Source organism: Fukomys damarensis, unplaced genomic scaffold, assembly GCF_012274545.1.
Source record: "Fukomys damarensis isolate Sample0158 unplaced genomic scaffold, DMR_v1.0_HiC HiC_scaffold_13, whole genome shotgun sequence".
Classification (NCBI taxonomy): Eukaryota; Metazoa; Chordata; class Mammalia; order Rodentia; family Bathyergidae; genus Fukomys; species Fukomys damarensis.
In genome coordinates, this window is record NW_022900925.1 from 26,810,572 (window position 1) to 26,835,871 (window position 25,300).

A 25,300-nucleotide genomic window follows, 5' to 3' on the forward strand; every position below is an offset into this window, starting at 1 on the left:
AAAAAAAAAAAAAAAAAAAAAAAAAAAAGCTGGAGTTAAAAATTTGAGTTCCCAGGGAAGATAGGATTGTGCATGAGTAAAAAGGGTGGATAGTTCGACCTGACCTATCTTCTGGTTGCTTTCAGATGGCAACCCCCTGCCCTGAAGCTGAGTCACCTCGGGGTATACCTTGTAAATATAGAAATCAAGTAGAAATTAGTGGGATGCCAATTCTTTCTCTTGCATTTCAGCAATTGGGAACTCAGTATCAAAATCTCTTGCTGCTTTAAAATGTACCCCCACCCCCCACCAAAAAAAGAGAGACAGAGCAATAAAAGCTGCCTTGGGGTTGCCCCTTGTTGAGGAGGGAAAGTATCACATATACTGTTAGAAGAAAAAGGTCTGAAAGGGTGACAAAAAATGTAGAGGTGACTGAGCCAGAGTCTGAATGGAGGAAGATGGCTTGGAGTTGTCAAGATTCTTAAGACAAAATGGATTGCAAAGAAAATATTGGTTATGAGTTAAAGGTTTTTATTCCTTCTAATTCTTATTAAAAGAGATCTCTATTAATTGACTTATAAAAGTTCTAACTAGTCTTATAGTTACCAACCTAAAAAATAAAAGGGTTATTATAATTTGAGTACACTCTGGTTTATAACAAATCATCATATGTGAGCTTGTCCAGCTATCTATCAAAGCTATAACTGGTTATACTTACAGCTGTTTTGTTTGAGCTCATCAACTTTTTTCTTCTCTTTTTTGCCTTTTGTAGATTTTTAAAAAATCATTTTCTATAATGTAAATTGGCTGGTAGATAAGTGTCATTAGAGTTAAGGACATTATCCACCGAGGTTGCCAGTTGATCAAAATAATTTTGAGACTGGTTTTACAAATATAAAACATATTGTTGTCTGTGTACAATAACTTGGGAGCCTTTCATTAGTCAAAAATAATGTGTTAATTGTTATGACCCTGTTCTTTCTCACAGATCATAAAGACCTCTTGGGCTTGGGAAAATTGCTGGACAGGACTCCCCTTCATAAATACAGAAGCAGCTGCCTGGAAACATCTCATTTCAACCTTTGTTCACTGACGGGACCCCAGTAGTTTCCACAGCATTATGGGAGACACGCCCATTAAACATTACTGAACATATTATAATATGTTTACATTTGGTTAATCATCAAAGGGTTAAATTTCGTGTGGGTAAAACAATAAGGCTTTCTTATTAAAAGATGCCCTTAGAGCTGGGCGTGGTGGCACACACCTGTAATCCCAGCACTTGGGAGGCTGAGGCAGGAGGATCACTGTGAGTTTGAGATCAGCGTGAGCTACATAGTATGTTCCAGGTCAGTCTCAACTACATAGTGAGACCCTGTCTCAAACAAAAAAAAAAAAAAAAAAAAAAAAAAAAAAAAGATGCCCTTAGTACAAAGCTAAATTAAGTGCTGGGGATTTAGCTCAGTGGTGCCATGCCTGCCTCTCAAGCACAAGGTCTTGAGTTTGGTCCCCAGCACCAGGAAAACACACAAACACACACACACACACACACACACACACACACACACAAATAGAAGTGTACTGAACAAATAAAATATTCTAAGATCTTACATGGAGTAATTAAAAAAAAAACTAAATTAAGAGACAAAGGTTTCCATATAGCTGTGACATTCATTATTGCTAATCTCAGCTGGGCGTGGTGGCACACGCCTGTAATCCCAGCACTTGGGAGGCTGAGGCAGGAGGGTTGCTGTGAGTTCAAGACCAGCCTGGGCTACACAGTGAGTTTCAGAGAAGTCTGAACTACATAGTGAGACCCTGTCTCAAAAAACCAAAAACAAACAAACAAACATTATTGCTAATCTCATGGTGTACAAAATGCATTCATACCTTCCGGGTATACAGGTCTTCTAAAATGTAAAAGTAGTATTGTTTATGATGATAACCTTTTTCTTAGACTCAGATATCTGCCTTTCTCTTGTGCTGCAGCTACTTGTGATAAGAGGTACATGCCAAACTAGCATGAGACAAGTTAATGATAGTTTGTTTGGTTTTTTCTTTAAAGCTTATGGGATATGTACTTTAAATATGTGTCACTAACTACACTTAGAGATACTCGGGCACTGAGAAGTCCAATGTCTCACATTCTTCAATGACATCCTATTAAAGGAGAAAAAATTAAGCGTTTCTTTCAGTGGTGCCATTACCTGCCTCACAAGTACAAAGTCCTGAGTTCAGTCCCCTGTACCAAAAAAAATAAATAAATAAAGAACTTTGTGTACTAGAGTTGATTAAAAAAGCTATTCTAAGATAGACATTTAAATATGTTTCTCTGTAAAACTTTATAATTGTTGTCTGTTAACATTATACAGGGGTTTAAAAACAACGATAACTGATAAAAATAACAGTCCTCTGGCTGTACTTTATATTTCAAAGTGCTTGATATCCAAATAAAATTATAATAGTTAAACTCAGTGCTCCCACTGCAATGCTAAAGTAACTGATCTCTTCTGGATGTTCAACAATCAAAGTTTAGAGATCAGAATTAGACAGGTAACAGGACTAAGAGAACAGTCAATATTTTGGCCCTGGCCTTCCAAGGTCAACAAGGACTTGAGACATGAGGAAATCTTTTCTGCAGGATCCTACAACTTCGATGAGTCACCCAGCCTACTGAAAAGGGACCCCAGAGGACAGAAACCAGCAAATGTACAGTCTGCAAAAGGAGAGGGCTAGGGATTTAGCTCAGTGGTTCTGGCACCTGCCTCTCAAGCACAAGGGCCCAAGTTTGATCCCCTGTACCAAAACAAAAACACAGAAACAAAGAGAGTCACCAAGAGAGAAAAGTCCCCCATACTTTTACAGAAATCAACATGGTCAAGCAAGATATGACTCATCCTGGCAGTTGACACTGATAGAGGAGCTAAGAGTTTCTGTACATGGTTCCAAAGTAATTAATTGACCTTGATAGACAGCAAGAGGTTAATTTTGATTAACACAAGTCTTATTTTAACGTGGTCTTAAATACCCAGCAGAAAAGTATAATCACAAGAGACATACAAACAATATTATAGTACTAAAAGTTAGATATATAGGCTGGGGGTTTCACCGCCTGCCTCACAAGTGCAAGGTCCCGAGTTTGATCCCTGGCACCCACACCGCAAAAGTTAGATATAAAAAGAGGCTCAAGTTGCTGACCCCTTCTGGCAGTCAGCCAGTAGCCGACCACTATTATGGTTGGTTAAAAAAAAAAAAAAAAAAAAAAAAAAAAAAAAACCAAAAAAAACCCCCCAAAAAAACCCCAAAAAACTATGGTAAAAGTTATAAAAGCTCAACAAAAGTTTTTACATTTTTAAGGTAAAATGGTCCTTCAAAACCACCAAACTCTCCATACCATTACAACTAAAACTAAAAAGACTTGTGACAAAAATATCAGACTTAAAATCTCCATCAGTGGGACTGAAGCCTAAGTAGGGTCTAAGAGCCAACTAGCTACCACTGCTACTCCAGTTCCTTAAGATCAGTGTTTAGATGTGGCTTTTTCCCCAATCTGCCTTTCCATTCTAATGTTCATGATTTGATGATATATGCCTTAATTTTTTGGAAAATTTGTTCATTCTCACCTAGAGGCTGCCAAACTCCAAGAGCTCATATAGATAAAACCAAGGACAAATGTACAGGACTCCTTTTATAAAGATCCACTAGATCAACCTTATAAAGAGAGTTCATAACGGCTAAGCACTACATGACTTCTATCTGAAGCCCCTTTGGCTCTCTGGAAAACATCTCTCACTGCCACTTATATTAATGACCCTTTTCAGCCTGAAGTAGCCAAAACAGTCATCACCTCTTCCCCCCTCACTGCAGTTCAGGACACCTCTTCAGAGGGGGGAATATTATAGACAGCTAAGTTACATAGAAATAGTATAGGCCGTAAGGTAAGTCTGGGTCCTCGACAGAGTTAGTACACAAGATGAAAACACATTACAGCTGTGGCCAAAGACTTATCTGTTGGTAATCAGGCCTCAAGATAAAGACAGAATGACAAGGCCTACATACTTCCCCAAAGGACAAGATAAGCAGTAACACCTGGTCTAATGAAATCTAGACAGACACCAGTCTATCTAGATAGACACCCAGTGGATGACCAAGACCTCCAGACACATCATTTCCTAGAAAAAAAATCTTTGTTCCTTCCATGTATACTTGTTATGTGACTTCTTTCTCCACTGGATCACTATTACCTATGCAACCATACCTATGCAAACCACATTGTACCCATGTGGGTTTTGCTCTATAAAACTTCACCTCAAAAATAAGGTCCTTGGGTACCCATTTAAGACCACTCCTGCCTCTCAGGAGCTAACCTCTCAATAAACATTGCCTAGTTATAACCTCCATTGTTCCCAGAATTAAGTCTTCAATTTTACAGAACACAAACATGGCATATCAGACATCTAACAGGTTGGGAATTATAACATTTCCCTTATATCATTTAGAGGTCCTATTTCATTTCCTATATCATCCCTGTATCAGTACCCCATAGCTGAAAGTGACCAAAGTAAAATTCAAACATACTGAGTTGTCTTCCTTTCATTCCTGACAAGCAATTTTGAGATAGAATCTCACTATGTCACACGGACTAGTCTCAAACTCCTGGGCTCAAAGGGTCTTCCCACCTTAACTTTCTGAGCAGCTGGGAAAACAGGCATGTGTTACTATACTGGGTCACTGTATTTCTTCTTCATTACTTTTCTGTCTTGCTCTCGCCTCGTTTTCAGTGAAAATATGGAATTAGAACTCACACAAATTCCCATTACCAAATCTACTAAATTTTTTGCATCTGTACCAATATACTCTTCCTATGACAATGATAAAACCTGCACAATCTTCACCCATCTCTTCTACTTATCCACTGGATTCTATCACATTTAAGCAACCAACAATATCATCTCTGCATTTGTTTCTTTTACAATGTCAATTTTCTCTATCTAGTAATTATTCTCATCAGTGTAGTATCCTCAGTGCTAGAATGCAGGTTTTCTCAGTGTAATGACACACACCTAGCACTCCAGACCTGCACTCCAGAGGCTGAGGGAAAAGGTTTACCAGTTCTATGAAAGCCAGGACAACTTAGGCCATTTCAAAATAGAAAAGTAGGGCCAGGGATGCAGCTCAGTGGCACAGCACCTGTCTTTGAGTTCAATCCCTGGTACCACACACACACACAGGAAAAGAAAAGTACATAAACAAGAACTGGAGATGTAGCTTAGTGTGACAGCCCTGAGTTCAATCCCCAGTACCGAAAAATGTTTCTTCACTAACATCTTACCTCATCAGTCAATACCAATTTTCTCTACTGCCTGTTTTGTTTCGTTTTTTAGATGGGGGCACAGTATGTAACCCAGGCTGGTCTCGAACTTGTAATCCTCCTGCCTCAGTCTCCCAAAAGTGGAAAGTACAGCCACAGCTCTCTACTGCCTTTTACAACTAAACTTGAGACTGCAATCAGTACTTGCTGTCTCTACTTTCTCTATAGCCCTTGTCTCTCAAATTCATTCCATTCAGGCTCTAGTTCCCATTGTTTTTCTGAAATTGGTCTTATTAAGGTTACAATGACTCTGCATTGCTAAATCCTACTGTCAATCATTATCTTCATTTTATTTTCATTGTTAAAAATACAGGAAGGAGGGCCAGGGATTTAGCTCAGTGGTGTTGCTGCCTGCTTCACAATTACAAGGACCCGAGTTCAATCCCCAGTACCCAAAAAAAAGTACATGAAGCAGTGATCATTTTTCTCCATATTGAAATATGTTTCAGTTTTAGACCACTACTTCTTTTTGCTTCTATGTCACTGAGTGTTATTTTGCTGGTTTCTTTCTTCCTGCTATAACTTGCATAGCAAAATGGAACTTATAAATGACAAGTGACTACTTAGAGACTACTTAGAACAAGTGACTACTTCAGACTTTCTCAGGGATACGGCTCGAATCAACCCTCCTCAGACCAAATGAAAGGACAAAAGATGCACATGCTGGCTATAGGAGGTCCAGGACCAGAAGAGAAACTGGCCTGGAGTTAACTAATGTCTCATTTTATATCCCACCCCACCCTCCTTTTCCCTGCCCACCAGGACATGAGCATGGTGTTCCTTACAAGCAGTCATGTCTAATTATCTAGGTACTGAGGACTCCCAACTGGATGTTTCTGGTCCAAACCTCTTACCTGAACCCCTAACTCATGCACAAGTGCCTACTCTTACAGATCCGTGCACATTTCAAACTTAACATGCCCCAAAGCAAACTCCTAATGCCCAACCTCCTATAAACTTCCTTCCTTATTTCAGTAAATAATAACTCCATTTGCTCAGGACAAAAGTTCCTTTTTTGTTCCCCTCTTTATCTCACACCCCAAATCCAACCCATCAACAAATCTTCTTGGTTCTATCTTCAAAGACTTGTAAATCTTTTCAAGTAGGACTTTAAAAACTGGGATTTTTTTTTTTTTTTTTTTTTTTTTTGGATGATAAACTGTTTCTCAAAGCTTCCTCAAGCTGAGAGGGGAAACCTGCTGCCCACTTGTCTCCTCAGCCCAGATGAATGGACAGAAATGGACGCCTCTGCCAAGAAATAATGTAACCACGCAAAGAGAATCTGCAGACACTTCTGCCCTAAGAGACTGGAGTCTGGGTTTATTTGCACAAGGAGGGAAAGAGCTGAGGATGGCAGGAGGCTGGTGTGGAAGGAGCTTGATAAAAGAGTAAAGACTTTCTCCTCACCTATTGTCTCATTGTATTCCTCACCTCTCTTCATTGCAATCAAAGCCCTTTCACATCTTAAGGAAGGATGGCGATTTGAGGCAGTAAGAGGCCCCTCCATCTCCTTCAGAGCTAGATTTGAATAAACCTTTTGATCCTTTGGTGGTTTGTTTGTTTGTTTTAGTACCAGGGGTCAAATTCAGGACCTTGCACTTTCGAGGCAAGTGGCAGCACCACTGAGCTAAATCCCCATCCCTTGAATAAACCTTTTCGTTTCCACCAATGGCAGTAATATCCTATGGTCCTATAAGATGTTAACAGAGGAACCTGGACAAAGGACATACAAGAACTCTGTACTGGGGCTGGGGATTTAGCTCAGTGGTTCCACCGCCTGCCTTATAAGCACAAGGTCCTAAGTTCAATCCCTGGTATACATACATACACACCCACAGAACTCTCTGTACTATCTTTTCAACCCTGCTATAAATCTAAAATTATATCAAAATTAAAAGTTTAAAATGAAGCAAGTCATGTCATTGTCATTTATTTAAAACTTCAGTGCCAAGAAGCACACAGAAGGAAAAGGTCCTCAATAAATATTTAATGATTGAATGAGTGAAAATTAAATATTAACCATCAAGACGATGTCAAGTTCAATGACCATATATTTCCCTACATCTATCAATTTCTATCCTTTCACTGGGTTTTCTACATGTTCTTAACTGTTTTCTGGTTTTGGTTTTTCTTTTGGTACTGGGGATCGAACTCAGGACCTTGCACTTGCGAGGCAGGTGGTGGAACCACTGAGCTAAATTCCTGGCCCTACATGTTCTTAACTGTCACATGCTTCTCATGATTTTCTTTCTTCTATTATACATAACAACTCTTCCTATCCATTATCTTCTAAGAGCCATAAACCTTAAGGCATTTCTTCCCATTTATTTATTTATTTAGGTACTGGGGATCGAATTCAGGCCCTTGTGCTTGAGAGGCAGGCAGCGGAACCACTGAGCCAAATCCCTGGCCCTTCATAGCACTCTGAATCAAACCTCTCTGAAAATTACAAATCTGAAACTATAGCCCTGTCCCCAATATCTCAGTTTACCTTGATAAAATTTTAGACTTTATAAATATAACTCAAAGATAATCTCTTTTCTGTATTTTATCTAAATTTAGATTTGGGGATTCAAGAAGCAAAGATTATGGCTAAATCCACATCTTTAAATTTATCAGAATAAGTGTTTCTTTATTACAGTGTTCAATTTTTTTAGAAACTTTTATTTTAAAAGCACATGCTATTTTAAAAAGCTATTTTAGGGAATTTATGGCAGGTAAAAAGCACCTAATAAAGATCATAAATTAAACATTTAAAAAATTGAAATGCAATATACTGCATTTTATCTAGCCTTATACAAAACCAGATTTTCTTCTACTTGATTCCAGTAATCTAAGCAATCTCCAACTGATAAAGAATATACCCTTAGGAATTCTACTAGTTAAATAGTTCAGTTTTTGAAGGAGCTATTTTTAAATAAGCCTTAAATATATACCAAACCTCCAATACAGTTGGCAGCTTTAGAAAAGCTTAATTACACTCTTATTCGTTAACCATCCAAAGAAACCAATCCAGTAACCACCATAGTACTTATTACCTGCTGTGCGCATAGTCAAGTGGATTCCCCACTGTTAAATTCAGAAAAATAAACAAGAAGAAAAGTAAAAGAAACAGGAATGCAGAGAGAAGAGGTGACAAAATACAGCAACCAGGGACAAAATGAGAATCTCAGCCTGGCTTTTGATACAGAGAAAGATGAGGAACTATTTTCAGGGATTCTATAGAAAATATCTAGGAAAATTCTTCCTTTCATTATAGTAAAGTGAAAGTCAAACTAAGTAGAGCAATTTACTGTGATTTTCTTTAAATGCATCTCCAAAGGAACCAGGGAATAAAATTACATTTTGAATTCAGACTGATAGGGCCAGTAAATGAGAAATAAAAAAAAAAGACTTGAAAAAAAATGATGTGTCAAAAAACATTTTTAATGAAAAAGAACAACAGTACAAAAATATATTATTCTAATAATAAGAAATAGTTGACAGCAGACACTATTTTTTCAGTGATGCTTCCCTTCTGAATTCACCATAAAATTGGTTCTGAGCTGGTTAAGTTAAATCAAGAGCAGTGGCATCAAGCTGCATGAATCTGACTGCAGAAAGCTACTGTCTTTTTGAAAATGCATTTTGGAAAGATACCTCCTTAACAGAAATGCTGAATTATAGCCTTAACCACAGCCACAAATCCAGGCACTGCCTTAGGAAAAACTGTCACAGAGTAAATAGAGTGGAAAACATAAGGGATGTGTGCTATATAAAAAGTGTTATACCCCTCTATCTGGGAAAACTAACAAACAAAAACAATCATAATAGTAATAAAATCTAGGTCTCATCAGAAAGAAAAAAAGGCCAACATATTAGGAGATGTACTTTCTAATTTACAATGAATATAGACAGTCCTTATAGTTACTAAGGGAATCTGTTAACTTCCTTACTAGTTATGTATTTGTGCTGTAATTGATCTTTGTAAAGGTTCTTCACAAATGTTATTTCTGTTAGCCTTTATCAAAACTTGTGAGCTAGACACAATAAAAAATCATAAAACTGCAATAAACCATAGAATACAGTAGAATTCATCTTAAGTCAACTTGTTTGCAGGTAGGAATTTTCTCTCTATATATTCCAACTATCATATTAGTTAATGTCTATTATAATGTTTTTAATAAAAGTAAGTTATAAACTAAGGCTTATACAGAATGAACAAAGTTTAACCAAATATTTAAATGGGATCAGGAAACTGAGCAATAGAAAAATTCTACCTTTATTGGCTACTATTTCCTTTTTTTAATTTAAAAAATTTTTACTAGTATGTTTATAGTACATAATGATCACAGTCATCATGGGGAGTTAGTACATGTACATAATACATCTTAATTCTTTTTACTTTTCCTTCCCTTCTCTTCCTCCTAGCTACAATTTTCTGTTTATTGAAAATTTATGTGCCAAACACTGTCTTTATGTGCATGGTCCTTTTTAAGCCACCTGTAAGGACCAACTAATAGCTATTTAAGCAATAGGAATATTTTTGCTTAAAAGTATTTTTTTCCGAATTATTTAATAGTCTTTAAAAGGTTAGAGATGTATCTCAGTGGTAGAGTACCTGCCTGGTATGCATGGGCACTTGGGTTCCAGCCCCAGCAACAAAAAATTGAAATGAAATAAGATAAAATCTACTTAAATGAAGAACTTCTGAGATGCACTCCCTGGGTCTTCATTTCTGAAGCCTCACATATTACATAAAACTTTGATTAAAGCTGAGGATTTAGCTCAGTGGTTCCGCTGCCCACCTTGCAAGCACAAGGTCCCAGGTTTGATCCCTGGTACCAAAAAACAAAAACAAAAACAAAAAAAAACACACTTTGATAAAATAAACATACTAATTCTCTTGTTAATCTGTCGTTTGTTAGTGTCAGCCATTACCCTCATGAATGATGAAAGCTATCATATCTTTTTTTGCCCTTATTGTCTAAATTAGGGGCCTGGGGATTTAGCTCAGTGGTGCCACCGCCTGCCTCACAAGCACAAGGTCCTGAGTTCAATTCCCAGTACCAAACAAACAAACAAATAAATTAGGTCTTGTTTTCACACCGTCAAAATTTATTTAATTCATCACATTATTATAGACAGCTAAGTTAGGCAGAAATATTTTATCTAGGCCCTTGAGAGATACAAATCAATACAAAAGGTGAAAACACATTACAACTGTGGCCAGAGACACATATGTTGGAGGCCAGGCCTCAAGATAAAGATGAAATGACCAGGCTTACATACTTACCCAAGGGATAAAGTAAGTGGTAACACCCAGGCCAATAAAGTCTAGATAGACATCAGTCACCCCAGTGGGTGACCAAGATCTCCAGATCCACCCTTTCCTAAAAAAGTTCTTTGTTCTTTCCATGTACACTTGCTACCTGACTTGCTTCCCCATTGGATCAATATTACCTAAGTTGCTATACTTGTAATCTTTTTTTTTTTTGTACCAGGGATTGAACTCAGGTTCTTGTGCTTGCAAGGCAGGTGACGGAAATCCCCAGCTAAATCCTCAGCCCCACTTGTAATCTTATTGGTTGAACATAATTTTGTCCAACATTGTACCCACCTTGTGATTTTACTCTATAAAACTTCTCTCATGAAGTGGGATCCCCAACAACCCACTCTGGCCCCCTCCTCAGGAGCTATATGTTTCAATAACTATTTCCTACTCTTTTACATCCTTTATTCCTTAGAATTCACTCTTCAATTTTGGGGAACATGAACTAAACATATTTTATATCTAGCAGGTTGGGAGTTCTATTATTTCCCTTATATCATTTGGAAGTCCAATCAAGAGCATAAGCAACACCTCCTCCTCCAACTCATATAAATGGACAGAAAATAGCACTGTCATGTGCAATGTAGTGGCATGCTCCTATAATCCCAACACTATGGAGGCTGAGGCAGGAGGATCATTGTGAGTTCAAGACCATCCTGAACTGCATAGCAAGACCTTGTCTGAAAAAAAAAAAGGAAAAACCAAGTGCTTATGTGAAAGGAATATGATGACACTCAGGAAGCGGCATCTAATTTTATTTCTACAAGAAGCTGAGAATGGGGAAGGAGAGAATGGCATAAAAATTTCCTTGTCTAATGTCTCATTACATTCTGCTCCTCTCTTTCTTACTATAAAAGCGCATGGACACCTAAGGTAGAGATTTGAGGCAACAAGAAGCCGTTCCTCTGTAACAGGGATGAGCGTGATAGTTTGGGCATATACATTGGAGGTTAAGAGTAGATTTGAGCAGCTAGTTAAGCTTAGAAATATAAAAGAAAATACAAGAACAAAGGATAAAAGTTAAAATAAGGATCTTTCCCCCAGGAAAGAAACTTACAAGGCAGCATATACTAAGTTAACAGCTCTTTCTTAACCTCCAGGCTGAAGTAACTAGTTTCCGGCTAAGCATCTGGCTAAGTAACTGCTTTTTACATATTTATTTATTATTATTTTTTTTTTGGTACTGGCGATTGAATGGAGGACCTTGTGCTTGTGAGGCAGGCAGTGGCACCACTGAGCTAAATTCCCAGCGCGGTAACTGCTTTTTAAATTCTACGAAGCCTCCTATGTTCTGCTTACCTATATAAAGCCAAAAACAAAGAAAGTATGTTGGACTTCTATTCCCTCATGGTGGATATCCACCAAGAGCTTTTTTATTATTATTTCTAATAAAAACTTTCCTAAATTCCTTTCACCCTTGATTTTATTCTTCAATTTCATGAGACATAGAACTCAGGTTTATACAAAATTAATGATTTCACTTCCATCTCCTTTGTAGCTGCAAGAAAACTGGTCCTGGTGAAGATGCTGTGAACACTGTTGAAATGACAACAAGAATTTAGAGCATTACACGAATTTAGTTGATTGAGTAAATTTAGCTGATAAAGGGTCTGAGAGGACTGATTCCAATTTTGAAAAAAAGGTGTATTGTAGGTAAAATGCATTTACACAGCAAAGTCTTCCACGAAAGGACGAATAGATTAATGTAGAAACTTCAATATTAAGATTCAACTTGCTGAGGGCTCAGATGATCATTAGTATTTTCTATCAGTAAAGTAATTTAATTAAGATACATATTTTTAAAAATCCTATTGTACATTTAACATGCCACAATATGGTACAAACACAATTTATTATTATGTTTTGTTTTGAGACAGGGTCTCAAACTTATAATTCTTCTGCTTCAGCCTCCTAAGTGCTGGGATTATAAGCATGCATCATCACCATGCTTGGCTCAAATATAACTTCCCTATGCCTTAGGAAACCAAAACATTTGTGTGACACACTTTATTGTGATATTCAATTTATTGCATTGTACTGGAAGTGAATCTGCAATATCTTCAAGATATACCTGTAGGGTTATTGGAAAGTGGGCTTGGATTTGATTTAACTGTATATTGCAAATCCCAGAACAACCACTGGAAAAAAAGAAAGATAAAAAAGAAGCATAACCGATATTTTTTAAAGGAGAGAAAGTGGAACTGTAAAATGCTCAATTAAAGCCAAAAAGGCAGAAAAAGACTAAGACAAAAACAGAAGAAAGAACAGGGCTACAAATAGAAAATAGTAAAAATTTGGTAGCTATTAATCCAACTATGTCAATAATCACTGTCTTCCCACTACTGAGGATCAAACCCAGGGCATTCTGCATGCAAAGAATATGCTCTCCCATTAAGCTACATCCCCAGCCCTTCAGTAATCACTGTGCACACCATGATTTCAATGGACCATTTCATTAATGGTTTGTCAGAACATATCAAATAACAAGGCTGAACTATATACACCATCCATAGGAAACCCACTTCCAGTTTTTTGGTTTTTTGGTTTTGGTTTTTGCTTTGGTGCTGGGGATTGAACCTAGAAGCCCTGTTCAATACCAAGCATATACTGTACTACTGAACTTCACCTCCAGCCCAGAAACCCTCTTTAAACATGTGAAGATACATTTAGAGTAGAAGAAATGGACGAGGAAAGATAACCCATGATAACAATAATGAAAAGAAAGCAGAAGTAGCTATACTGAAACATAGCACACTTCAAAGCAAAGTTATCAAGCCTGGCGAGGGGCATTATGTAGCAATGAAAGGGTCAGTTCTCTCCCATATACTTTTTTCTTTTCTTTTGCAGTTCTGCACTGGGCATACCAAGCTACATCTGCAATCCTTATTTTTTGTTTTGAGACTCTAACCTGTATGTGCTGAACAACAGAATATCAAAATGCCACATTAGTACAAGTACAAAGAGAATACACTATTATAATTGGATAAATTAATATCCCTCTATTTGAAAATGGATATAGCGAATGTTTAGCATGGATAAAGCAAATCCTGAGCTCCACTATAAGAAAGAAAGAAAAAAGAAAAAAGAAGAAAAGTACAAATCTAGCAAGCAGAAAGATAGATAAGGATATGGCTGAACTCAACAACATCATCAGTAATATAATCAACATCAATAGACTACTTCATTTAACAACAGAGGAATACACATTCTTCTTAATCTCATATAGAATATTCATCAAGATAGGACACATTCTGGGCTATAAAACATGTATTAGCAAATTTAGATGAATAGAAATTATACATTATCTGTTCTCAGGCCACATTAGACTTAAACTAGGGCTGGGCGTGGTGGCGCATGCCTATAATCCCAACACTTGGGCGGCTGAGGCAGGAGGATCATCGTGAGTACAAGGCCAGCCTGGGCTACATAGTGAGTTTGAGGCCAGCCTGAACTACATAGTGAGAGCTTGTTTCAAAAAACCAAAAAAACTGAACTACATTATACTGAAAGCACAATTTATCAAAATTTGTGGGGTACAGCAAAAGTGGTGTTTAAGGAATAACACTGAATGTGTATATTAGAAAAGAAAGATCTAAAATCAGTAATCCAAGCTTCTGCATTAGAAAGCTAGAAAAAAGAAGTGCAAATTAAATCTAAAGTGGAAGAAATTATAAAAATTAAAACAGAAATTAATGAAATTGAAAAGAGGAAATCAACAAAAAGCCAGTGAAACTAAAGTTCATTGAAAAGATCAATAAAATCAATGAGCCAGTAGCCAGAGCCTGAGAAAAGGAAAGAAAATACAAAGTAATAACATCAGATATGAAAGACACCACTACAAAGGATAATAAAATGAAAACTATGAGTGACTATATTCACAAATTAGATTAAATAGATCAATACTTCAAAAAACAATCTGCTTAAACTCTCACAGAAAAAATAATCTGAATATGCCTATATCTAGTAAAGAAGTTAAACTGATAATTAATAACCTTCCAAAACAGAAAGCACCAGGTCCAGAAGAGCTTACTCAGAAATTCTACCAAACATTTAAGAAAAATATATATACCACTTCTCTATAATCTCTTTCAAAATGCAGATGTAGAGGGAATACTTCCTGTGGCATTAAGCCAAAAAGAGAGGCCATTTTGGCCTCCATCAGAATCACAAACTGTTTTCGAATGAGCTGTTCCAGAAACCTACAGCTAAAGAGCCATTAACATTCCTTCTCTATTGAATGTGATCATTACATTACCCTGCACACCTGGCACTCACTGAACCCTACTGTAAGGATGACATGTATCAACAACCTTCCAAGAGACTGATGACATACATTACGGCTATACCTTATCCTCCCCTAACATTCTTTCCCATGTCCATGGCTCTTATCTGTAACTTCTTAGGCTCAAGAATCCTTATAAAGGCTCCGTGCTATTCCCACACTGCATGACCTATATGGGAACTTGCCCACTGCTCCCTTGAAGTAGTCAAAAATTTCCTCTCTCCTTGCTCTGATTTTAGTAAATTCATGTGTTGAGAGAGAGAGAGAGAGAGAGAGAGAGAGAGAGAGAGAGAGAGAGAGTGTGTGTGTTGGTAGGGATTGAACCCAGGGCCTTAGCACTGAGCTACACTGTCAGTCCTGTTTTATTTTTTGAGAGAGGGTCTCACTAAGTTACTGAGTTGCCCAGGCTGGGCTCAAACGTGTGATCCTCCTGCCTCCCACAGTGCTGAAATTACAGGTATGCACCACCATGGCCAGCCTGGTCTTGGTAAATTTTTTTACCACTCACATCACCAGCCCTCATTATACCACTTTGCATGGCACCCCCTAATTAATTCTGTGAGGCCATCATCACCTAATGCCAAAGCCAGATAAAAGTTATCACATGATAACTACAGACCAATGTCTCATGAATACAGATGCAAAACTTGACAAAATATTAGCAAGTTGCATCCAACAGTATATAAAGAAGAATTATCCATCACAGTCAGGTGGGATATATTCCAGGTGTACAAGGTAGTTCAATGTTCAAATACCAATTCATGCCAGGAGTAGTATTGTATGCATGTAATCCCAGCCCTCTGGAAGACTGAGGCAGGAGGATCACAAGTTCCAGCCCAAACTGAGCAACTTAGTGACAGAGCAAGACCCTATCTCAAAAACAAAAATAAAAAACCTGAAGAGAGCTGGGGATGTAGCTTAGTGTGAAGAACCCAGATTCAATCCCCAGTACTGAAAAAAAGAAAATCACATAACCCATTACAGCAACAGAAAAATCATATGAACATACCAATAGATGCAGGAAAAAAATAAAATAACACATAACAAAATCAAATAATTATTCATGATAAAAAGTCTTGTAAACCAGAAATAGAGAACTTCTTTAAGTTGATAAAGAATATTTACAACAAAAAAAAAACTAGAGCTTTCCAACTAATATAACAATAAGGCAAACGTGTTCCCTCTTACAACTCCTTTTCGACATCAAAGTCAAAGTCCTAGCTAGTGGTCAGAAAAAGAAAAGAAGTAAAAAGTATAATGTCTGGAAAGGATGAAATAATAAAACTGTGTTCACAGATGGCATGACTGTGACTGTATATGTAGAAAATGTAAAAGATAACAAGGTTGTAGGATGCAAAATTAATATACTAGGCCTGGGGATCTAGTGGTGCCGCTGCCTGCCTCACAAGTACAAGGTCCTGAGTTCGATCCCCAATACCAAAAAACCAAAAAAAATTAATATACTAAAGTCAATAATTTTTGATATTTTGACTGTGACAGTCTGTATTGGCAATGAACAAGTGGAATTTGAAATAAAAAATATAATACCATTCACCTGAACATTCTCAAAATGAACTATTTTGGTATACTGTAAATCTAACAAAATCTAAGATCTACAAAGGTAGATATACAGGAGGAAAACTACATAACTCTAATGAACAAAATAAAAGAACTAAATACATGGAGAGAGATTCCATATTCATGGATGATAAGATTCAATATTGTCAAGATGCCAGCTCTTCCCAATTTATAAGTTCAAGGAAACCCAAATCAAAATCTCAACTTATTTTGTAGATTTTGACAAATTGGTTATAAAGATTATATGGAGAGGCTAAAGAACTATACTAGCCAACATAATATTAAAAAGGTTATTAAAAGATCAATACTACTCAACTTCAAGACTGACTACAAAGCTACAGAAATCAGGACAATGTGATATAGGCAAAAGAACAGGCACACGGACCAAGCGAGGGACCAGAAACATACACAAAATACATCAACTGATCTTTGACAAAAGAACAAACATGATATATTGTACAAGTATGTCTTTTCAACATATGATGCCAGAGCAACTGGACATCACCTTCAGGGAAAAAGAAAACTCTAGACAGAGACCTCACATCCTTCACTGAAATTAATTAAGACTGTACCAAAGATGTATTATCTGTAAAAGTAACATTTAAAACTATAAAAGTCCTGGAAAACAACATGGGGAAAATATAAATGAGTTTGGGTATAGCAATTACTTTTATTTTTTATTTTCAGTACTGGGGATTGAACTCAGAACCTTGTGCTTGCCAGGCAAGTGCGGCTCTGCTGAGCTACATCCCTGGCCCTAGCAATTACTTTTAGATGTAACACCAAAGGCATGATTGATAGAAAAAACAATCTGCAAGCTGGACTTCATTAAAATGTAAAGTGAAAAACTGCTCTGTAAAAGACACTGTCAAGAGAACACAAGACAAGTCATAAACTGGAAGAAATAATTTGCAAAAGACCTGATAACAGATTCAGACTTCAACTCACTATGTAGCCATAGCTGGCCTTGAACTTGCTATTTTCCTGTCTCAGCTGGTAATCCAAAATACAGATGTATCAAGAACTCCTAAAACTTAACAATAACCAACGAACAACCTGATTTAAAAATGGTCCAAGTCAAGAGGAGTAGGTATATGCACCCTCAGAGAGGAAAAGAACACCACCACACCCTGGGCCAGGGACTGAGGATTCCAATGGGCAGGCACACCAGCCCAGAAGAATCTGTGAACTCCTGTCTGAGGTGAAGAGTCAAACCATTCCATGCCAGCTACTCAGGAGGCTGAAGCAGAAGGAACACTTGAACCCAGGAGTTTGAGGTCAGCCTGGGCCACATAATGAGACCCTATCTCCAAAGAACGGTGGAGGGGAGAAAGAGGAGAAGGGCAATGGAATGTGTGCTTAGCTTGCTCAAGGCCCAGGGTTTGATCCTCAGCACTGTTAAACACACATACACACTCACACTCACACTTTAACAACAAAATCCACAGATAACAAATAGGCACATGAAAAAATGTTCTGCAAATTAAAACAAGATGCATTTAGAATGATGCAAATCTCAAACAATGCTGGTGAGAATACAGAGCAAAAAGAAACTCATATTCATTACTGATAGGCATCAGAAGAGAACGCTCATTTTGTAAGAGCTTGGCAGTTTCTTCATACAGAAGATATCCCTTAATTATATTGGCTCAATATAATGATTTTTTAACTATACAAATGGTGTGAAAGTGATATTCATTCAGTAGAAACCATACTTTGAATTTTGATCTTTTCCTGGGGTGGTGATAAGCTATAAGATGCTTTTTTGCATTGCTGATCATCACAAGAGTAAATCATCAATATCCCACAGTGTACTATGTTGCTAAGGTTATGTTGTTTGGCAAGTTATTAGGTGTTTTTTGTTGAAGTGGTTGGAGTGTGTGACTGAGTGTGTGACTGAGTGTGTGTGTGTGTGTGTGTGTGTGTGTGTGTGATCCTGGGGATTAACAAACATACTACTCTAACAGGACATGACAGTGAAGGCAGACTATGAATGCACAGGGGCGGGGGGGGTACAGGATATCCCCTGTATTTTCCTCTCAATTTTTCTCTTAAAACTGCTCTGAAAAAAATCTTAAAAAGCAGAAAGTAACAGAAAAAATTGGTGGCAAATTAAAGCATCCCCCCCTTTTATGTTACTGGGACTGAACCTAGCACCTTTGCACTGAGCTACATCCCCAGACCATTTTTGAGTTTACATCTTGAGACAAGAGTCTCATTAAGCTGATAAATTGCCCAGACTTAAACTTGCAACCCTCCTGCCTTAGCCTCCTAGAATACTGGGATTACAGGCATGTGCCACCACCTTAGAATGGTATCTTATTTTTATTTATTTTAAATAACTTTTATTTTATTTTATTTTATCCCATTTGCCCCCTCAAGCTCCCTCTCCTTTCTATGTACAAAAGCTTTGTTTCCATTTTTTCCTTCTACTTTCATTTTTTCTTGTCCCTTCCTTCCTCTTTCCCTCCCTCTTCCTTTGTTCTCTTTCCCATTTGAGCACCTTCTTCTCATTTCCCAAAATCTAATGGTGTCTTTTTATTTTTAATTTTTTTCAGCTTTAATTGAGTTTATAATGGTGTCTTTTTAAATATGAAGGAATGTATAACTAAATCTAATTTGAGACTTTTTTCTTTTTTTCTAAATTGAATTTCTCAGATTTGATAGAAGCATATGTTATTCAAACCATGGTGCCAAATAATATTATATTCTTTAATTTCATATCTTAGTGGAAAGATCAGAGTCCAAGAGTTAGTTTTAGATCTGACAGTCATTAACATCCACCTATTTCTGAAGACTGTTGTGCAGCATCTGGCAGGTTATTGCAACTGTACCCATAGCTAAGCATCACAAATGCAGAATGTTCTTGCATCACTAAGCCAACTGCTTTCCATTCTATCACATTCTCTGCCAAAATGTTTACATATGAGGTAAGGTTGCTAAAAACGAATGAAAATGGTTCTCAGAACCAAAAATGATTTTAGTGCAACTAACAATAAGGTACAACTCAAGTAAAATCAAAGGCATCAAGACACCCAAAATTACCAAGCATGTGCCATCTTACTTGTTCCTGCTACAGGTTAGTTATCATAATGGGAAAAGCCTGATAAATCCTTCATTCAACTGGTATTGTATTTACTTGCAAGCCTATAAATGTGTACCATAAGATCATCCTTTTTTATGCCTTGGCACATAGGAAGACATATAACCCAGTGACCATCCTCACAAGTTTATGGCCCAGGGCCAGGGATTTAGCTCAGTGGTTCAGATGCCTACCTTGCAAGTACAAATTGCCACGTTTTATCCCCAGTACCAAAAAAAAGAAATTTATAGCCTGTTAAGAAAATTAAAACATCATTCTGATTTGCTAATCTTTCTTGTATTTCACTTGATTAGGTTTGGCAGGTACTATCATCTCTATTTGTTATATGAATAAATTTGAGTCACAAGAGATTGAAGGAGGTTAAGTATCTTGTTCAATTATACAAAGTAAGTAGTATAGTAATACAGTCACATAAACTGTAAATAATGACTTGTACCAAAAATAGTAATTTTTATCCTACTGGTTGACATTTTTATAGTTCACAGATGATTTATGGGTTTGTCCTTCAAGAGATCTACTTCTGCTAAAAAGCAAAAAGTTATAAACCCAAGAAGTCTTTCTTAGGCTGGGTGTAGTGGTATACACCTATAATCCCAGTACTCGAAGGCTGAGGCAGGAGGATCACCACAAATTTGAGGCTAGCCTAGGCTACATAGAGAATCTGTCTCAAAAAAAAAAAATTTATTTCTCATGGGCAACACCACTGTTCTTCCTCAAATTCAATTGGCTGCTTCCCCCTCCCTTCCTCCTGGAGCTAAAATCCAGGGCACTCAAGTCCTGAGCTACATTTTATTGTTTATTTTGAGGCAGCACCTCCACTAAACTGTCCAAATGCTGGCCTCAAACTTACAATCCTGCCTATGCTTCCTGAGTAGGTGGGATTACAATTTGTGCCTCCAACCCCAGCTGCTTATTTGGAAAAAAATGTCAGCTCTTACATCATGGTTAAAAAATCTGGCTTTGAGCCAGGAGTGGTGACACATGCGTGTAATCCCAACACTTGGAAGGCTGAGGCAGGAGGATTGCTATGAGTTCAAAGCCATCCCTGGCTACATAGAGTTCAAAGCCAGCCTGAATTACATTGACACTGTTTCAAAAACAAAAAACAAACAAACAAAAAAACTCTGGCTTTGAATCTTGAGTAAAATCTACATTCTGATATTTACATTCTGTGTGACCTTGGAACCAGTCACTTCAACTCCTGAACTTTTTATTCATCTGTAAAATGAATCTAATACCTACCTTTCAAAGACATTGTGAGAATTAAATGGCAAAACTAACATATAGTACTCAGTATAGGAGTTATGGTACTTCATGCCATGCCTGCCTTATAGTGAATAATGATGATCACCTTGTCTCCCTTGGAGGGTTTCCTATGGCAGGAATTGTGTGGGATTTTGTTATTCATTGTTTCTTAGCCTCTATACTTAGTCCCTTTGAATCAGAAAACATTACTGAGGATCTGCTTTGTGCTCTGCCACTCCATTAAACATACCAGACTCCTGGCCACTCCATCAGAGCTTTTATAAAAATATGTAATCTTCTTACTTGCTTTGGTTTATTATCTGGCTTTTCCTTTAGAATGCAAACGCAGTGGAAGCAGAGACCATGTCTTTTTTATTCAGTGCTTATCTGTCCTGCCTGTTAAACAGACTACTAAAATATTTGCTGACTTACTGAATAAAAGAGTTAATAAGTGGGACACGGTCTCTTGACAATTTTAGAGTTTTATGAAGAAGAAACACTAGTTACACAGATAATCAATATAAAATGTAAAACAGGCTTATGCATTAGATGCTACAGAAATCCAAGGTATGGCGAGGCAAGTTTCCTGGAAAAGGTGATGCCTCTTAGTTTTGCTTTGTTGTTTTTGTTTTTTTGTTTTTTGAGACAGGGTCTCACTATATAGTTGAGGCTGACCTGGAACTCACATTGTAGCCCAGGCTGGTCTCAAACTCACAGTGATCCTCCTGCCTCAGCCTCCCGAGTGCTGGGATTATAGGCCTGAGCCACCATGCCCGGCTCTTAGTTTTGCTTTGAATCCTAGTTCAGCTTGCTCTTTTCATCCAGTGGACACTTCAGGAGAAGAGCCAACTAGTATTTACTCAACAATTACAATGTTCCAGACACTGTTTGAGTCTTTTTCACTTAACTCATTCAATCTTCAATACAATTCTGACATAGATACTATTATAGGTAAGGAAAGGGAAGAACACAGAAAGCGGAAGTAACATGCCAAAGGTCACATGATTCAAAATCAGGCATTCTGTGCTTAGCCATTCCAATGAATCATTGCTCAAACTTAATAAAAATACTTTTTAAAAATAAAAGAACACAAAAGTGGCCTTAAAAGGAAATTTAGACTATAGACTAAGAAACTAACTATAATTTCTAATTATACTACTAATTTTCTAGAGTGGTTACATTCTTAGTGTAGATTTCATCCTATAATAATTCTGCTCATCAAATTTCCTATATCATTCTTTTATCTTAATATATTCTCTGAAGCAGAATGCATGATTTAAAATAACAGATCAATGGCACTGTAAGTACATACAGTACTGAGAGAGAGAATAAATACTTTAAATGTCATTTACTTGATTGTGTGTGTATGCGGTCCTGGGGATTGAACCCAGGACCTTTGCACTGAGCTACATCCCCTGACGATTTTTTATTTTTTATGTTGAGACAGGCTCACTAATTGCAAAATTGTCCAAGATGAGCTGTGTGATCTTCCGGCTTCACCCTCCAGAGTGCTGGGGTTTCAGGTATGTATCTCCATACTCAGTTTACTTTGATTTTTTTTTTTAAATTCCATTGTCACTGAACTAACAAGGGAGTTTATTTTGATTACATATATGAGAGACCTCCGTAGATATGAAGATTATTTATTTAGATTTTTGAGATGGGGTTCTATGTAGTTCAGGCTGGCCTTGAACTTGGGATCTTCCTGACTCAGCTTCCTGAGTGCTGGGATTACAGAAATGAAGCACCACACCCAGCTTCCCAGTCTTCTTAAGCAGGATACAAAAAGTTCTAACCTTAAAGAAAAGCACTCACACTTTTACTGTGGTAAAATGAAAAACTTCTTAAATCTTGAAGAGAGTAAAGAAGTAAGCTACAAATTGGGAGTGGATATTTGCAACACATATAACCACAAAAGGCCTCTTGTCTAGAAAACAAAGAAATACACATCTGTAAGTGACTACGTATACCAATCAAAGAAATAGGTACATGTATACAGATTTAGAATTTTCATGTCCTATTCTACATAATGACCTGAAATTGGAAATAACCCTAAATGTTCAATAATAATAAAATGGATAGAAAACTATTGATATAATAGAATTCTATGACAAAAAAATGAACCACTGCTACATATATAACTACATAGATGAAATGCACAAATGTAATATTGGCCAATACAAGGTAGCCATATAAAAATACATGATCCCATTCAGGTAAGTTTCTAACACTGGCAAAATTACCCTATCCCATTAGAAACCAGGATAGTGATCAACTTTGGGAGAGATGAGGAAATTGTGATTGGGAGGTGGCACACTGGAAGCTTCTAGAGTGCTAAGATGTTTACTTTACAATTATGCATTTTCCCATGTTATATTTCCAGGAAGAAAATTTTAAAATAAGGGAATGATAAATACAAAAATAAAAGATAGTGACTAAAAGGTAGAGGCTTAATTAATTTTGGAGATCTTCTTTAAAACTACAAATGTAAAAAAACTTGGGCACAGAGCCTTAGTAGGGGCCCGTGCAAGTGAAGTCTGCCTCTTAGTAAATCTTCCCTTGGTGGTTGTTGTAGGAGACAGGTGTGACAGGGTGGTACAGGGTAGGGGCAGAGAACTATGCTGGTCATGTTCTAGCTCTTAAGTCATGTGCCAATGAATGAATGAAAAAAAATATACATATCATTATATAAAGAAGGTGGAGAGAGAGAGAGACAGAAAATATGAATGTACACTCTTCTTAGGATGTTGTAGTGCACACAGTGGTAGTGCTGTAATCCCAGAACTCAGGAAGCTGAGGTAGGAGGACCACAAGTTTGAAGCCAGCCTGTACTACAGAATGAGACCAAATCTCAAAACTAACAAACAAACAATAACCACACACACACACACACACACACACACACACACACACACACAGGCAAACAAATGACAAAAAATATAAGGACTGAAAAATGAGGGGTGTGGAGATGAGTCTTTCGAAAATTTTGGTTACAAAAGGGAATAAAATGTGATGCAAACAATGGAAAGTTTTTTTTTTTAATATGAAAGAGTCTAGAGAATTATTTTGGAATTCTCAGAGGAAAAGATACAATGAAAAAAGAAGTCAATGATGTAGAAAAGGCGATAATCAATGAGTTAGGTCTCTAAGAAAGAGAAAAATGGTGGACTATGAGTCACAAGTGAAGGACAAAAGAAAATATAGATTCAGCCTCAGGTGAGTTTATAAAATTGGTGCCTGCAAAGAGAGAAAATTTTCATTTGATAGCTCCTATTTTTTCTCTGAATTATGAGACAAACTACAAAATGGAAGGAAAGGATATTGGGAGATCTGAGCAAACAAAAAAAGTATAAAAATATGAAGCATAAGACAGTGAATTTACCAGAGAAAATGTCTACTCACAATAGTTTTATAGTGACCCTATATACCTGGCTATGGGATTTTTCTCTAGCACTGCTCAATTGTTTGCAATGCAGTTTGTGGAGAAAGCAGGGAGCTAGGCTTTGTTAACTAGACAGTATTAAAGGAGAGAAGGGCAAAGATGTGATGGTATTTACAACTGTATGACTATAATGAGGAATGGCAAAATCTAAGGAATTTCAAAGTAAAAATAAAAGGGAACTTTTTCATACCATGCTTTTATGTTGACTACTGTAAATATTTGTACATATCCTAGAAATCTATTTATGTAGACATCACATATCTTTTTCCATCACTTATATTCATATAGTGAAAATAAAATAAAAACACTGACCCTTTTTATAAGCTATATTGAGTATAATACACATATGATAAAGTTTACCTGTCTTAAGTGTGCAATTCAGTTGCCCTTTGTGTATTTGCAAAGTTATATGATATCACTGAAAACTAGTTTTAGAACATTTTCATTAACACTTTCCCCAAGAAACCTGCCCATAGTTACTCGCCTTCCTCTGTGCAACTAGTAATCCACTGTTATCTCTATGGATTAAGCAATTATAATTCTGCAGAGACAAATTTAGGCTGATCTGTGACATGCAATATATAATAGTAGGATGATATAAAAAGGGGAAAAGGAAGTCAGCTGGTTATATATGAATTCAACTCACCTGTATGACATCTCATTCTTGTAACAAAAGTTGTTAATTATCACTTTATTTTCAGATTTATATTCTATCTTAAATATATAATAATAAAAATAAACTGGATTATATTTGATGCATCTAAAGCACTCTGAAGTATAAGTGAGCGTTATGATGTGCTTCTCACCCTGTGCCAAAGCCATTCACTAGCTAACAAGTCATTAAAAACAGTGCCATTTAAAAAAGAGATACTAGGTCCCAGCACTCGGGAGGCTGAGGCAGGAGGATCGCTGTGAGTTCAAGACCAGCCTGGGCTAAATAGTGAGTTCCAGGACAGTGTCAAGTACATAGTGAGACCCTGTTTCAAAAA

The 25,300-nt window shown here is 37.0% G+C and overlaps 2 protein-coding genes across 7 annotated transcripts in view; one reads left to right on the forward strand and one right to left on the reverse strand.

Annotated features, from left to right (window-relative positions):
• Trim37 (tripartite motif containing 37) overlaps window positions 1-1,263 on the forward strand; it is a 151,794-nt gene extending 150,531 nt beyond the window's left edge. For 4 of the 6 annotated variants that reach the window (XM_033762938.1, XM_033762939.1, XM_010626705.3 and 1 more), the window contains one exon: window positions 968-991. Coding sequence is in view for 1 of the 6 variants with exons in the window: in XM_033762937.1 (XP_033618828.1) it covers window positions 968-974 (7 nt within the window). In the remaining 5 variants the exon portion in view is untranslated. Of the gene's footprint in view, window positions 1-967 lie in introns of all 6 variants that reach the window. The other 2 variants (XR_780741.3, XM_033762937.1) reach the window with 2 other exon arrangements.
• The window catches only part of Rad51c (RAD51 paralog C), a 145,905-nt gene that overhangs the window by 26,302 nt on the left and 94,303 nt on the right, over window positions 1-25,300 (reverse strand). The gene's annotated exons all lie outside the window — the stretch shown is intronic.